This window comes from Theropithecus gelada, chromosome 1 (genome assembly GCF_003255815.1).
Source record: "Theropithecus gelada isolate Dixy chromosome 1, Tgel_1.0, whole genome shotgun sequence".
NCBI classification, from domain to species: domain Eukaryota; kingdom Metazoa; phylum Chordata; class Mammalia; order Primates; family Cercopithecidae; genus Theropithecus; species Theropithecus gelada.
The window spans coordinates 196033265-196045117 of NC_037668.1; the positions used below are offsets into that span (position 1 = coordinate 196033265).

At 36.0% G+C, this 11853-nt stretch overlaps 1 protein-coding gene across 1 annotated transcript in view; it reads left to right on the plus strand.

The window, feature by feature from the left end:
* The window catches only part of F5 (coagulation factor V), a 72767-nt gene extending 66647 nt beyond the window's left edge, over positions 1-6120 (plus strand). The window contains exons 23-25 of the mRNA XM_025391473.1: positions 1786-1937; positions 4711-4893; positions 5827-6120. Coding sequence (XP_025247258.1) covers positions 1786-1937; positions 4711-4893; positions 5827-5973 — 482 coding nt within the window. The 3' untranslated portion in view covers positions 5974-6120. The remainder of the gene's footprint in view (positions 1-1785; positions 1938-4710; positions 4894-5826) is intronic.
* The last annotated feature ends 5733 nt before the right edge of the window (positions 6121-11853 follow it).

An 11853-nucleotide genomic window follows, 5' to 3' on the forward strand; every position in this document is an offset into this window, starting at 1 on the left:
GTTCTGCCAATCAGAGGTCCAACAGCATCTCTCTGAAGAAAGTGCCTGGATTATGTAGACACATCACAACTCTCCAAGGAAGGGCTCTAATTTGGAATTATCTCCATCAGTCCATTTTCAATATGACCTACCTGAGATTCAAACTAGGCCTGACTCTTCCAAAGTCCTCCAGGTCACTCAGACTTCAAAGTCATGACAGCATCTGGCAACATCACTGCCATATATGTGGTGTTCAATGAGTGTTTTTGAAATCTGAATCAGCTTCCCAACTTCCTGAAACCACGATTCATCTTTATATTTTCTTTAATACCCTGTGTAGGTACTCAAGTCTTTTCTATGTCAGCTGCTATTTCATAGGGGCTGTAATGTGACCTGTGGTATAAATAAATCCAGGTAATCATAAATAGTCATATTAAAATTCTGCTATATGTAACAAGGATGTTTAAGAGTCTTAACTGTTCTTGGATTCTTCAAGCAGTGCTTTCCAATATTTTTTACTTCAAACCACACAAAGAAAATAATATCTGCCTGGCATTCTGAGGTAAAAGAATGAAGTAATAATCCTAAGGCTTGACTGATCCAGGCCCCACTTGGCTGTTCAAGGGCTGGAGGTGGGAAGAGGGATAAATAAACTGGCACACTAGACACCTGCTGTGGCACACCTGTCGGGAGTTGCAGTACTTCCCTTTGGGTGGAGAGAAGAAGCCATGATTTACACTGGAGAAAGTAGCGGAACCCTGGAATCGGTTTCTTATTGAAGCAGATAATGGCACAGTATACCCTTGGATGGATAAGGGTATTTTGCTGATGTCCAGATAGCAGTAGTCTATAACATCTCCCAAATAAAACACAAATCTTGTATCAGCAGGACCACCCCTTGAAACAGTTCCATAAGTCATTGTGTTTTTTCTCTTTCCATATGGTATAAATAGATTTGTTCAGATCCTAATAAACTACCCTAAAATGTGACATTCAACTCAGCTGATTTATTTAAAATATCTATTTTTTATACAAGAAGCATTATTTTCTTTTTATTCATTTTCTTGATACTTAGGTAATTATTAGCAGCGGGTATTATTTTTAGGGCTCTTTTTTTTTTTTTTTTTCATGGAGTAAGTAAGGCATTACTTCAAGAAAATTTCTGCATGATTTACCAACAAGAACAAGGTGTCACAGAGATGATGGGCAGTCAGCCAGGTTCACTCACTAGCTGTGTTTCTTACAGTCACAGGTCTGCCTTGCTGCCTATGATATTCAAATTACACCTTGGAAAAATTCCAAAGAGTACATAACTTGAATTACCCTCTAAGGGTTGAAACAGAAAATATTAAATAGTGAATGAGGGTCCATTGCATCTTCTTTGTAGCTTTTGTTAGAAGAAACAGCGTGTTTTTATATATAGATAGTTTAGGATTATTGTCACCTCAAAGCAAAGACCAAAGTTTCCATGACTCTCAGAAGGAGGAAATGAGTTTAAATGTTTAGAACATGGTGTTTGGTATCAGATTGTCTGAGCTCAGTTCAGTTTCTGATTCTTCTGGCTGTGTTACCTTAGACAAATTACTGTGTTTTGCTGTACTAAAATGGAGATATTTATGAGCATTAAATAATACATGTAAATCCTGAGAACAGTATTTGGCACTTGGATTCAATGAATCTTCATTTTTGTGATTATTGTTTTTGTCATTCATTGGTAGTAATATTATTTGTTATCTCCTCTGCAGTGCAAAATGCCATGCAGGGAATATTGGTGTATAATTAATCACATTACTTTTCTTTTGATAGGATGTTCCACACCGCTGGGTATGGAAAATGGAAAGATAGGAAACAAGCAAATCACAGCTTCTTCGTTTAAAAAATCTTGGTGGGGAGATTACTGGGAACCCTTCCGTGCCCGTCTGAATGCCCAGGGACGTGTGAATGCCTGGCAAGCCAAGGTGAAGTATACTCTATGCATGGTGTTCTCTTAGCACTCCAAAAGAATGCAAAGGCCCTCACTACCACGAACATGAGGATCTTGGAAGCAGGAGTATTTTAATCTGTTTCTGCAGATTAAAATCCTAGGTCCAAGAGTCTAGGATGTCTGTGGACTTGATAGCTTCGACTATAACTCTGGCTCAGAGAAAAGTCATCTATCATCTCTGTGGGTTTTGGTCTAGTCTTGATTTAAACCAATAATAAGCAAATTTATTTTGCTGCAAAGGGATAGATAGTAAATATTTTAGTCTTTGTGGGCCATACATTCTCTGCCATAACTCAACTCTGCCATTGTAGCAGGAAAGTAGCCATAAACAACATGTAAATGAATGAGCTGGCTGTGTTCTAATAAAACTTTGTTTACAAAAAAACAGGCAGTGGGCCAAATTTGACCCATGGATCATAGTTTGCCAACTCCTCATTTAGACAGCTTACATTAGTGATAAACAAATGATTTATATTTGCAACATCATCTCTTATTTTTTTCTTTACAATTTAGCAATATGTTTTCATTGTCTTAAATGAAATGTCATTTAAACTTTTTTATTCTCTTCCCCACCCTCCTTAAGAGCTTTGTGATATTTATTGAGACAACTAGAAGCATAGTAAAATGTTGCAAAACCAGAGTTATAAAATCAGTGATCTAAGTTAAACAAATACCTTCCAGAGAGTTATAGTACCCCTGATATTAGCCCACTGAGTAATTCAGGTGATTTAATTTTGGGGTAACTCTTAGTAGTTGACTCATTTTTATTAATTCTTTAAATGACCTGAGATATCAGAATGGCATGGATAACTTGATGATCCCTTCAGCCAACTAAATCCAGATTCCCTACTTTCTACCCTCATATCTCCCTCCCTTAAGATACCTACACTCCAATTTCCTGACTTTCTATAGAATTCCAGGACCTATCCTTAAATTAGGCCACCAGAAAGGAAAAAAGAATTGTGGTGCTAGTGGGGTAAATAGAAAAGATTGGATTCCACACAGTCTTGGGAACTGATATCTGTGTCTTGAAACTCATTCTGGAATCACGGAATCACAGAATGTTACAGTAGCAAGGAGCAAAGCATCTGGTCTAGATTTTTCCTTTTAAGTCTAAATACACAGGAGATTAAATAATTTTAGCTTAGTTTGGTAGCAGAATCAGGACTAGAATCCCATTCTCCCAGTAAACAGGCCATGCGCCTTCCACCATTTGTAGCAGCCCAAATACCTCATTTTGCAATTTTGTAGAGGGCAAAGCTGATACCCAGAGAAGTTAAAATAATAAAAATAGTGTTATATTACATTATATTTATATAATTTACATAGCAATATAAATAATAATTAAAGAGATGTTATCCAGTTCTTTTTCAGATGACTCTTTAGGCTTGTTCATGGTTTAACCTTGTCACCCCATACTTCATTTTACAATCTTTTAAAAACATTTGCACTCTCTATAATTTGCTCTTAGTCTTTGTAATATAACAAAGGCCTCAAAGATAAAATGCTAATTTTTAATGCTGTTATTTCAAAGTTAGAATTCGGGATCAGAAATACGTGTTTTACTTAACCCCCTTCCACTCACATGAAATGTCTTTATATGGTCTCTTTGGAGAGGTTGAAAATCAAAGCTGGACATACGCAGGGATGCACACAGATGCTGTTCTCTCTGTAACTAAAATGTCTCTACCTCTTTTATGCCTGTGAAAACTTCTAGCTGGTTATACTCTGTATCACTGGTACAACCTTGATTTGAAGACACACTAAAATATCACCCAGATGTCGCTAGAGGATGTTATAGACTTAAAAGTTTTCTCATATAATCATTCTAATTCAGCTAATTTGCTTTTAAAATACATATAGCATGTGCATTTTTGTATATACACATACACATATATATACACATACACCTAAGTATGTGTGGGTGATGTTGAAGAAACATATCAATATTATTTCCTTTATAATTGAATGAGGCTATGTTAGATGACAAATCTCCCAAAGGTAAAAATTTATCTCAGATTACTCTAAAACTCAGTTTAGACCTTTTGATCTTTCTCCAAACGCATATCACCAACCATGTGATTAGGCATTTTGTTAGGCCGGAGACAGGACAATAACTGTACTGTGTATCAAGCTCTACTTATTGTTTTATCAGGTCTCTCAAATATTACATTTATTTGAAATATCAGAAGAAATTGAACTGTTTCTGCTATTTGACATTAACAGGGGAAAAGAGAAGTTGGGTTTTGTAAAATAGGTGAAATAGAGAGAGGATGCTATCCAATTATTTCCCAGATAACCCTGTAGCAATATTACCGGAGTATTTGAATAAATTTGCTTAAGAAAATAATATTTACAGATAACTTAGAAATTTAATAATTTTTCCAAATAAAACTCATGTATTCATTCATTTATTCAACAACTATTTATTGAACACCAACTGGGTATCTTAACATTGTGGTGAGTAACAGGAAACAAAATTAAATAAGCCTCTACCCTCAAGCAGTAAGGGATACTAAGAAGGAAACAATTATAGTACAATATGTGAAATACTTCAATAGAAATTTATACACATATTGTGGCAACAAAGAAGAAAGAGGGAAAGCTTCTAGGAGACAGTGAATCCTAAGGGATAAGATCGAACAAAATCCTTTTGAGCTCTGTGCTTTTTTGCATATCTTGGTCAAAAAAAAAAAAGCAAAGGTTTTAACATCTTCCTTATTTATGTGTTTTTGTCATTTTCATAGGCAAACAACAACAAGCAGTGGCTAGAAATTGATCTACTCAAGATCAAGAAGATAACAGCAATTACAACACAGGGCTGCAAGTCTCTGTCCTCTGAAATGTATGTAAAGAGCTATGCCATCCACTACAGTGACCAGGGAGTGGAATGGAAACCGTACAGGCTGAAATCCTCCATGGTGGACAAGGTAGAGTGGCATCTGACATGTACCACCTCTTTAAGTCTTCTGAATCTTAGTTCTTCAGGTGCCTGTTGTCAGACAAACTCCTGGTTGTCTGTTTTGGTTTGTTTTATTTCTCACTACACCAGGTTGCCCCCATAGGAGGATAAATATCATTGTCATAAAAAAATAGAGATTTCATTTCTGGTGTATGTAAACCTTGGAGAACTTGCTGATGATGGAGGAGGAGAAATTATACAATTTAGTTGAGGATATAAGGTACATGCCAACAAGGATAAATAAGTTAAAATGCCTGGTCAAATTTTAAATGTTGGCAATAGTTAACCATTTATTGGTGGCCACTTCCTGGCACTTACTATGCACTTACCTTTACATATATTTTTAAATCTTTGCAATGACTTCTGTGAGGTGAAATTTTATTATCCTTACTCTGCTGATGAGGAAATGAAGAATCAGAAAACAAGTAACTTGTTCAGTCATACAGCTAATACAAAGGGGCTGAAGGCAGAAATGGTTTTGCAGCTGCTCCACAGCACCACGTGAGACTTGTTGATTTTTCCCCAATTTAATTCAGATCACTGGTGAGATGAAATCTATCTGGCATGTGATTTCATAACTGATGGAGGATCATCTCTGTGATAGTGTTCTATGTGTTCTTTGATATGCTCATTTTGAGCTAATAGGATAAAAAATTATCTGGGTTGGGCGTGATGGCTCATGCCTGCAATGCCAACACTTTGGAAGGCTGAGGAGAGAGGATTACTTGAGCCCAGGAGTTCAAGGCTGCAGTGAGCCATGATTGTGTGAGCCATGATTGTGCCACTGGACTCAAGCCTGGGCAACAGAATAAGACCTTGTCTAAAAAAAACCAAACTTATCTGTAAGATTTTTGTTTCCATTTATGCTGTCATTAAAGATTTTCTCTTATTTTGCTTTCAGATTTTTGAAGGAAATACTAATACCAAAGGACATGTGAAGAACTTTTTCAACCCCCCAATCATTTCCAGGTTTATCCGTGTCATTCCTAAAACATGGAATCAAAGTATTGCACTTCGCCTGGAACTCTTTGGCTGTGATGTTTACTAGAACTGAATATTCAAAAACCCCTGGAAGAGGCTCTTTAAGACCTCAAACCATTTAGAATGGGCAATGTATTTACACTGTGTTAAATGTTAACAGTTTTCCACTATTTCTCTTTTTTTCTATTAGTGAATAAAATTTTATACAAGAAGCTTTTATAATGTGTCTCCTTGCTACCAGTAAGTAAGATAATGGCTATTAGTTCTGCATTAATTTGAATACAGATAGGAAAATATCAAGAACCAACAAGAAAAGGGCTTATCTTTCTTATTTATTAAAAATGCTATGAAGTAATATTTATATGGTTAAAATGCTTCATTATAACTCTTTTAAATCCTATACACATTAATAAAACAGATATTACTTTAAATAATAATTGATAGACCTGGATAACTTTCATTTCTACATTTTTCTTTAACTATGATTTAACAGCAAAGGAAACAAAGACATGATTTTTTAATGGTTTTTCTTGACAGTGGAGAGAAAAACAATATTATCAAATGAAATAGGTACTTAAAATATCCTGTCTTTCCTACATAACAATGCTTTTTTCTGACTTTCCATGAGGAAGGAAATAGCCAAGCATGTTTCCAGTAGCCCAATTGAAATTGTGAATCTGTCCTGTTCTCCCTAGGGACTGCACACATTGATATTCAAGGTTGGTGGTCATTATATATGGAGCAGAACTAAAATAACCATGGTAGAACTGAATGTGTAATGTTGGCTTTATTCTAGCTGGTACTACATGGCACACAGTTTCAAAACATAAATTCACTTACGGGAAAGCTCAGACCTGTAAAACAAAGCATGGGAACTGCTGGTCTAAACACAGTTGTTTCTGCTGGAACAGACCTCTGGTCAAACTGGCAAGCAGTTAACATTTTCTTTCAGGGCCCTCCTTTCTATGGCCTCAACTTCCTCCTCTCTCTTCCAGCAACTTCCCCTTTCATCATTCCTTTCCCTGGGGACTTGGCATTCAGTGATCCTGTAGATATTGCACAACTGGAGAACCTTTAGACATCCTTAAAGTCACATGAGATAGACAGTCATTGATGAGGCTGTCTGAACTAAAACACCCCAAAACTTAGTGTTAAAAGAGCAACCAAAAAAAATTTATGTGAGATTATGGATATGTTACTTAGCTTGATTTAGTCATCCCATAATGTGTACATATATCAAAATGTTATGTATACCATAAACATATACAATTTTATCAGTGGAATTCATAACAATCTCTCAGACCACAGTGCAATCAAATTAGAACTCAGGATTAAGAAACTCACTCAAAACCACACAACTACATGGAAACTGAACAACCTGCTCCTGAATGACTTCTGGGTAAATAATGAAATTAAGGCAGAAATAAATAAGTTCTGTAAAACCAATGAGAACAAAGAGACAACATACCAGAATCTCTGGGACACAGGGCTTCACTTTTGCTGCATTCTATTTGTTGTGAACATGAATTACAGGCCAGTCTAGATTCAGCGTAGAAGGGAACTGCATAAGGACCACATACCAGGAGGCATAATTCACTGGGAGCATCTTTAGAAATTACTAGTTGCCTGTTGCACATACCAGTGGGGTAAGCCCTATGAATGTATATGAGAGTTTCAAACATCCACAAAACATTGGCTTTCTAATACTTGTATTCCCACTCTTCTTTCTTTTCATGATTCATGTCATTGTCCTATCAACATTTCTAAGATTTCCATTCTGTTAAGAGCAAAATAGAATGTTGGAAGGTAGGGGAAACATTTCTTTGTTTTCTACAGGGCCAGCCTCATGGATGTGTGTGATCTGTTCGGTTGCAAAAGGTTTCATGCTCAGAAGGACCACATGCTTAATTAATGCTTTGCAGTTACCCTCTTGAAATTCTTTATTTTTTAAGAAGGAATTCAACATTTCCATTTTGCAATGAGCCCCACAAATTATACAGCTAGTCCTGGGCTTCTCTACTGTGAAATTGGGGAGGATCTCTCTTTATCTAGAATTTACTAAGGTATAATAGGGACAAGAAAATCATATGAAATGATGGGGGTAGGGAAGAGATGAAAATGGAGCATGAGATCCAGCTTTGTTATCCTCTACTTGAGAAAAATAAGGTCCCAAAGATTAAGCAAGTTACCCAAGGATATTGCTTGTTAGTGTCAGAACTGAAACCAGAAACCAAATGATCATACCCCTAGCCTTTTAGTCTGGTTTCTCTTCCATAAAATGAAAATTATAAAGTTTCTAATCCATTGCTCAGACAGATAGACATGAATATTAATTGATCTGGAAAATACTTGTTTGGGGATCAATAATATCTTTGCTTGGGGCTATTATCTGATGCTGTGTAGAAATATTAAAACCCCTCTTATTTTGAAATGAAAAAGAATTTCCACTTTTTATTTCTCTCTCCAAAGTTACTTAGATGAAATTACAACTTTGGCTACATAGTACACCTTCAGTGACATAATCCACTGTTTGTTATAACTGGGTGTTATGGAAAGAAGTTAAATGACTCATGGTAGAATCATGACTTAAGAGAAACCAGCAGATAAAATTCTAAACATTATTAGTCATTCTAATTGCAAGTTGGAAAAGAATAGCTGTGAATGTATCAAAAATACGAAAGGACTAGAAGAAACATGAAATTATTTCTCCAGAATTCTTTCAAGTTATTAAAATAAATAACAAAGTTCATGCCATTTTATAATCATTTTGAATAAACATCATATTTTGAGTTCAGGGCCATTTTGGCAAACCTAGGGAAAAGCTCTTACCAAATAGCTTGGATGTTCCCAAGAGCCATGAATATGTCACCATTTACTTCTCTGGACAGACCAGGAAGGAACAATTCACTAGGCAGTGAATTTTGGTTTTACAAAATACTGGTATATGCCCTAATGCAGTGGGCCTAACACATAGTTAAAAATATCTGATAGTTCCATGTTAGCATTTTTCTTATTTTTTTTTCCTAGTGGAGAAGTATTTTAGGGAAAATTCCCCCAAGTTCATATATTCTCATAGCCTAGAGATAGGGAAAGCTGTGGACAAAGACAAAATGATTATGCGTGGAATGATATTTACACGGTCAATGCCCAGATAACAACGTTTTTCATATCCAAGTACTTAAATTGTTGGGAGAGACTACAGAGCTTTAAGATTTTATTATCTCTGACTTGTATGAACTGTCCCCACCAAAACATATACATGTATTTTGTATTTGGTATAAGTAAAGAAAACTTGATATTAATCTCTCTACATGTGCCATCATTTCAATTTTTTAAAAAGTATTAAGCTCATTCTATCTACACAACAAACCACTATGACAGGCATTGTATTGGAGAGTATATAAAGGAAATAAAAGACACTTCTCCGGCTTATTCAAATACATCAACTAGTTGCATAGAGAAGACAAACATAAGAAGTAAATAGAGACTATGAGCCTATTAAGCCTAACAGATTACACCCTGAGTAGTAAAGAAAAAGACAATTAGATGAGTAGCCTTAATGGGATGGAATCAGACTGTGAAAACTTTTGGAGATGATTTAACCTGGATGATTTGATATTAGATGTGTATGAAGACAACCTGTGCAGAATTCCAAAGAAGAGAGGACTGGGATAAGGATCAGTAAAAACCAGGATGAATAAGAGCTTTATGCTCAAATTCAGGACCCAGTTAAGCTTTCTCTGACATACCTACTCATTTTCCCTACCCTCTCTATACAGCCTAATAATGACTTATCCACCTCCCTCCATCTTCTGTACCATGCCCATAAATCCAGTGTATGTGCAAGGTCAAAAGAAATAAGAGTTACCTGGGTAGAACTGATGACCTGAGGGTGGGGAAAGAGACAAAAACAGATACAATATATATCCCTAATCTCCAAATTGTGAATTATAGATGGTAGTGACCAGATTAAAAGTGAGTCACCTTTGGAAATGCTATTGAAGACGCCCGTGAGGAACAGGATTCTGACTTGCTTAGGGTGATAGGAGAATGACACTGGAGGGGGGAGAAGACGGGTAAAAGTCTGTTGTATATGAGAAATTGACTAATGGAGAGATGAGACGATCATTGAGGATGTTTGGACAATTACAAGAGTTTAAAGTTCTTATGCGATGGTTTTATTTTTACCAGTGGTCCACATCTAAACCACCTCCAATTTGTCTGTACTTTCATGTTTTACACTTAGAAGAAGCTTCTCAATGTCTTAGGAATGATGTGCAGTTAATATCACACCCCACCTGCTTTTTATTGCCAGGAAATTTGGTAACGGCTTTACCATTTTAGTTATCTCCACCTTGTATTGAAGTTCCTTCCCACTGATTACAAAGGCTTTCTGAAAGTCTGGAATGTGGCAACCTTGTTTACAGATATGACAAGTAAAAATGTTTAAAAAGCTTTTCTTTTATGAATAGTCTGGGAGAAATAGTGACAAAGTCTATAATTATATGATTAGAATAGTATTGGCATATAGTAAGCATTGTATCAGTATTTATTAGCATTATAATGAAAATATGATATGTTATGAATATAATGGTATTAATTACTAATATTAATTTCTACTATTCTCTAACATTTTTTAATACTGCTCATTACTTTTATAGAAATTGTGGTAAAATACACATAAAAGTTACTCTTTAAGTGTACAATTCAGCAGCATTAAGTACAGTCTCATTGTTGTGCAGCCATCACCACCATCTACTTCTCATTACGTCTTTTTTTTTTTTTTTTTTTTTTTTTGAGACGGACTCTCGGTCTATTGCCCAGGCTGGAGTGCAGTGGTGCGATCTCCGCTCACTGCAAGCTCTGGCTCCCAGGTTGATGCCATTCACCTGCCACAGCCTCCTGAGTAGCTGGGACTACAGGTGCCCGCCACCACGCCTGGCTAATTTTTTTTTTTTGTATTTTTAGTAGAGACGGGGTTTCACGTGTTAGCCAGAATGGTCTCAATCTCCTGACCTCGTGAACCACCCGCCTCGGCTTCCCAAAGTGCTGGGATTACAGGTGTGAGCCACCACGCCCAGCCTGCTCATTACTTTTTATTGCAGCTCTGTTTTCTACCCATACTTGATGCTCTTCCCAGTAGATGGCATGTCTGGTTCAACTGTACTTAGCCAGAGTTCTGAAGACATTCACATAGAGGTCAAGCTTTAATTATTCAGGCTAAACAAAAAATTGAACAGCTTGCATGGACTTTTTCAGTGGGTTTAACTGACCTAATTATGTTTTTCTCAGGGGTAGGGGCTATTGACATTAGTTTACATCCTGAACCCACAGGCCTAGTATAGGATTCAGAAATTATCAAACTATCCACAGACAGACTGGAAGATTTAAATAAAATCAAGTAAAAATTTTCTTTACCAAAAAAAAAAAAAAATCAATTAGTTGCCAATGAAGGAGTTTAAATGGGAGACGTAAATAAATTGTGCTGGAAAATAAACTAGAAAGAACAGTCAGCAGGCTAGGTTATAGGAGACATTGTGAAAACTGTACTTTTCTGCAATATACAAAGTAGGTCACTAAAAATTATTGGCTGGTGATGATAGTGTGGTTTGATATTTGCCAGCATTGTGAAGAATCTTCTCTGCACTCCTAGCAGCTATAATTTTAAATAAAAAGTTATCATATTTCTTCAGGTGGCAAAATAATTGTGAAACACAATGTTCTTAGCAGAAAATAAAACCCAAATGACTAAATACAATATATTTTTATATATGTATGAATGAATATATTTCTCTTTCATCTTGTTTCCCCAAGACTTAAAGTTGCTTAAAAAATATATAAACTACTACTAGATGACATATGTTAGAAGTAGGGAAGAAAGCAAAACCAGAGGTAGAAACATAAACAGGAAGCAGAAGAAAACTAACAGGAAAATGCGTATCATAAA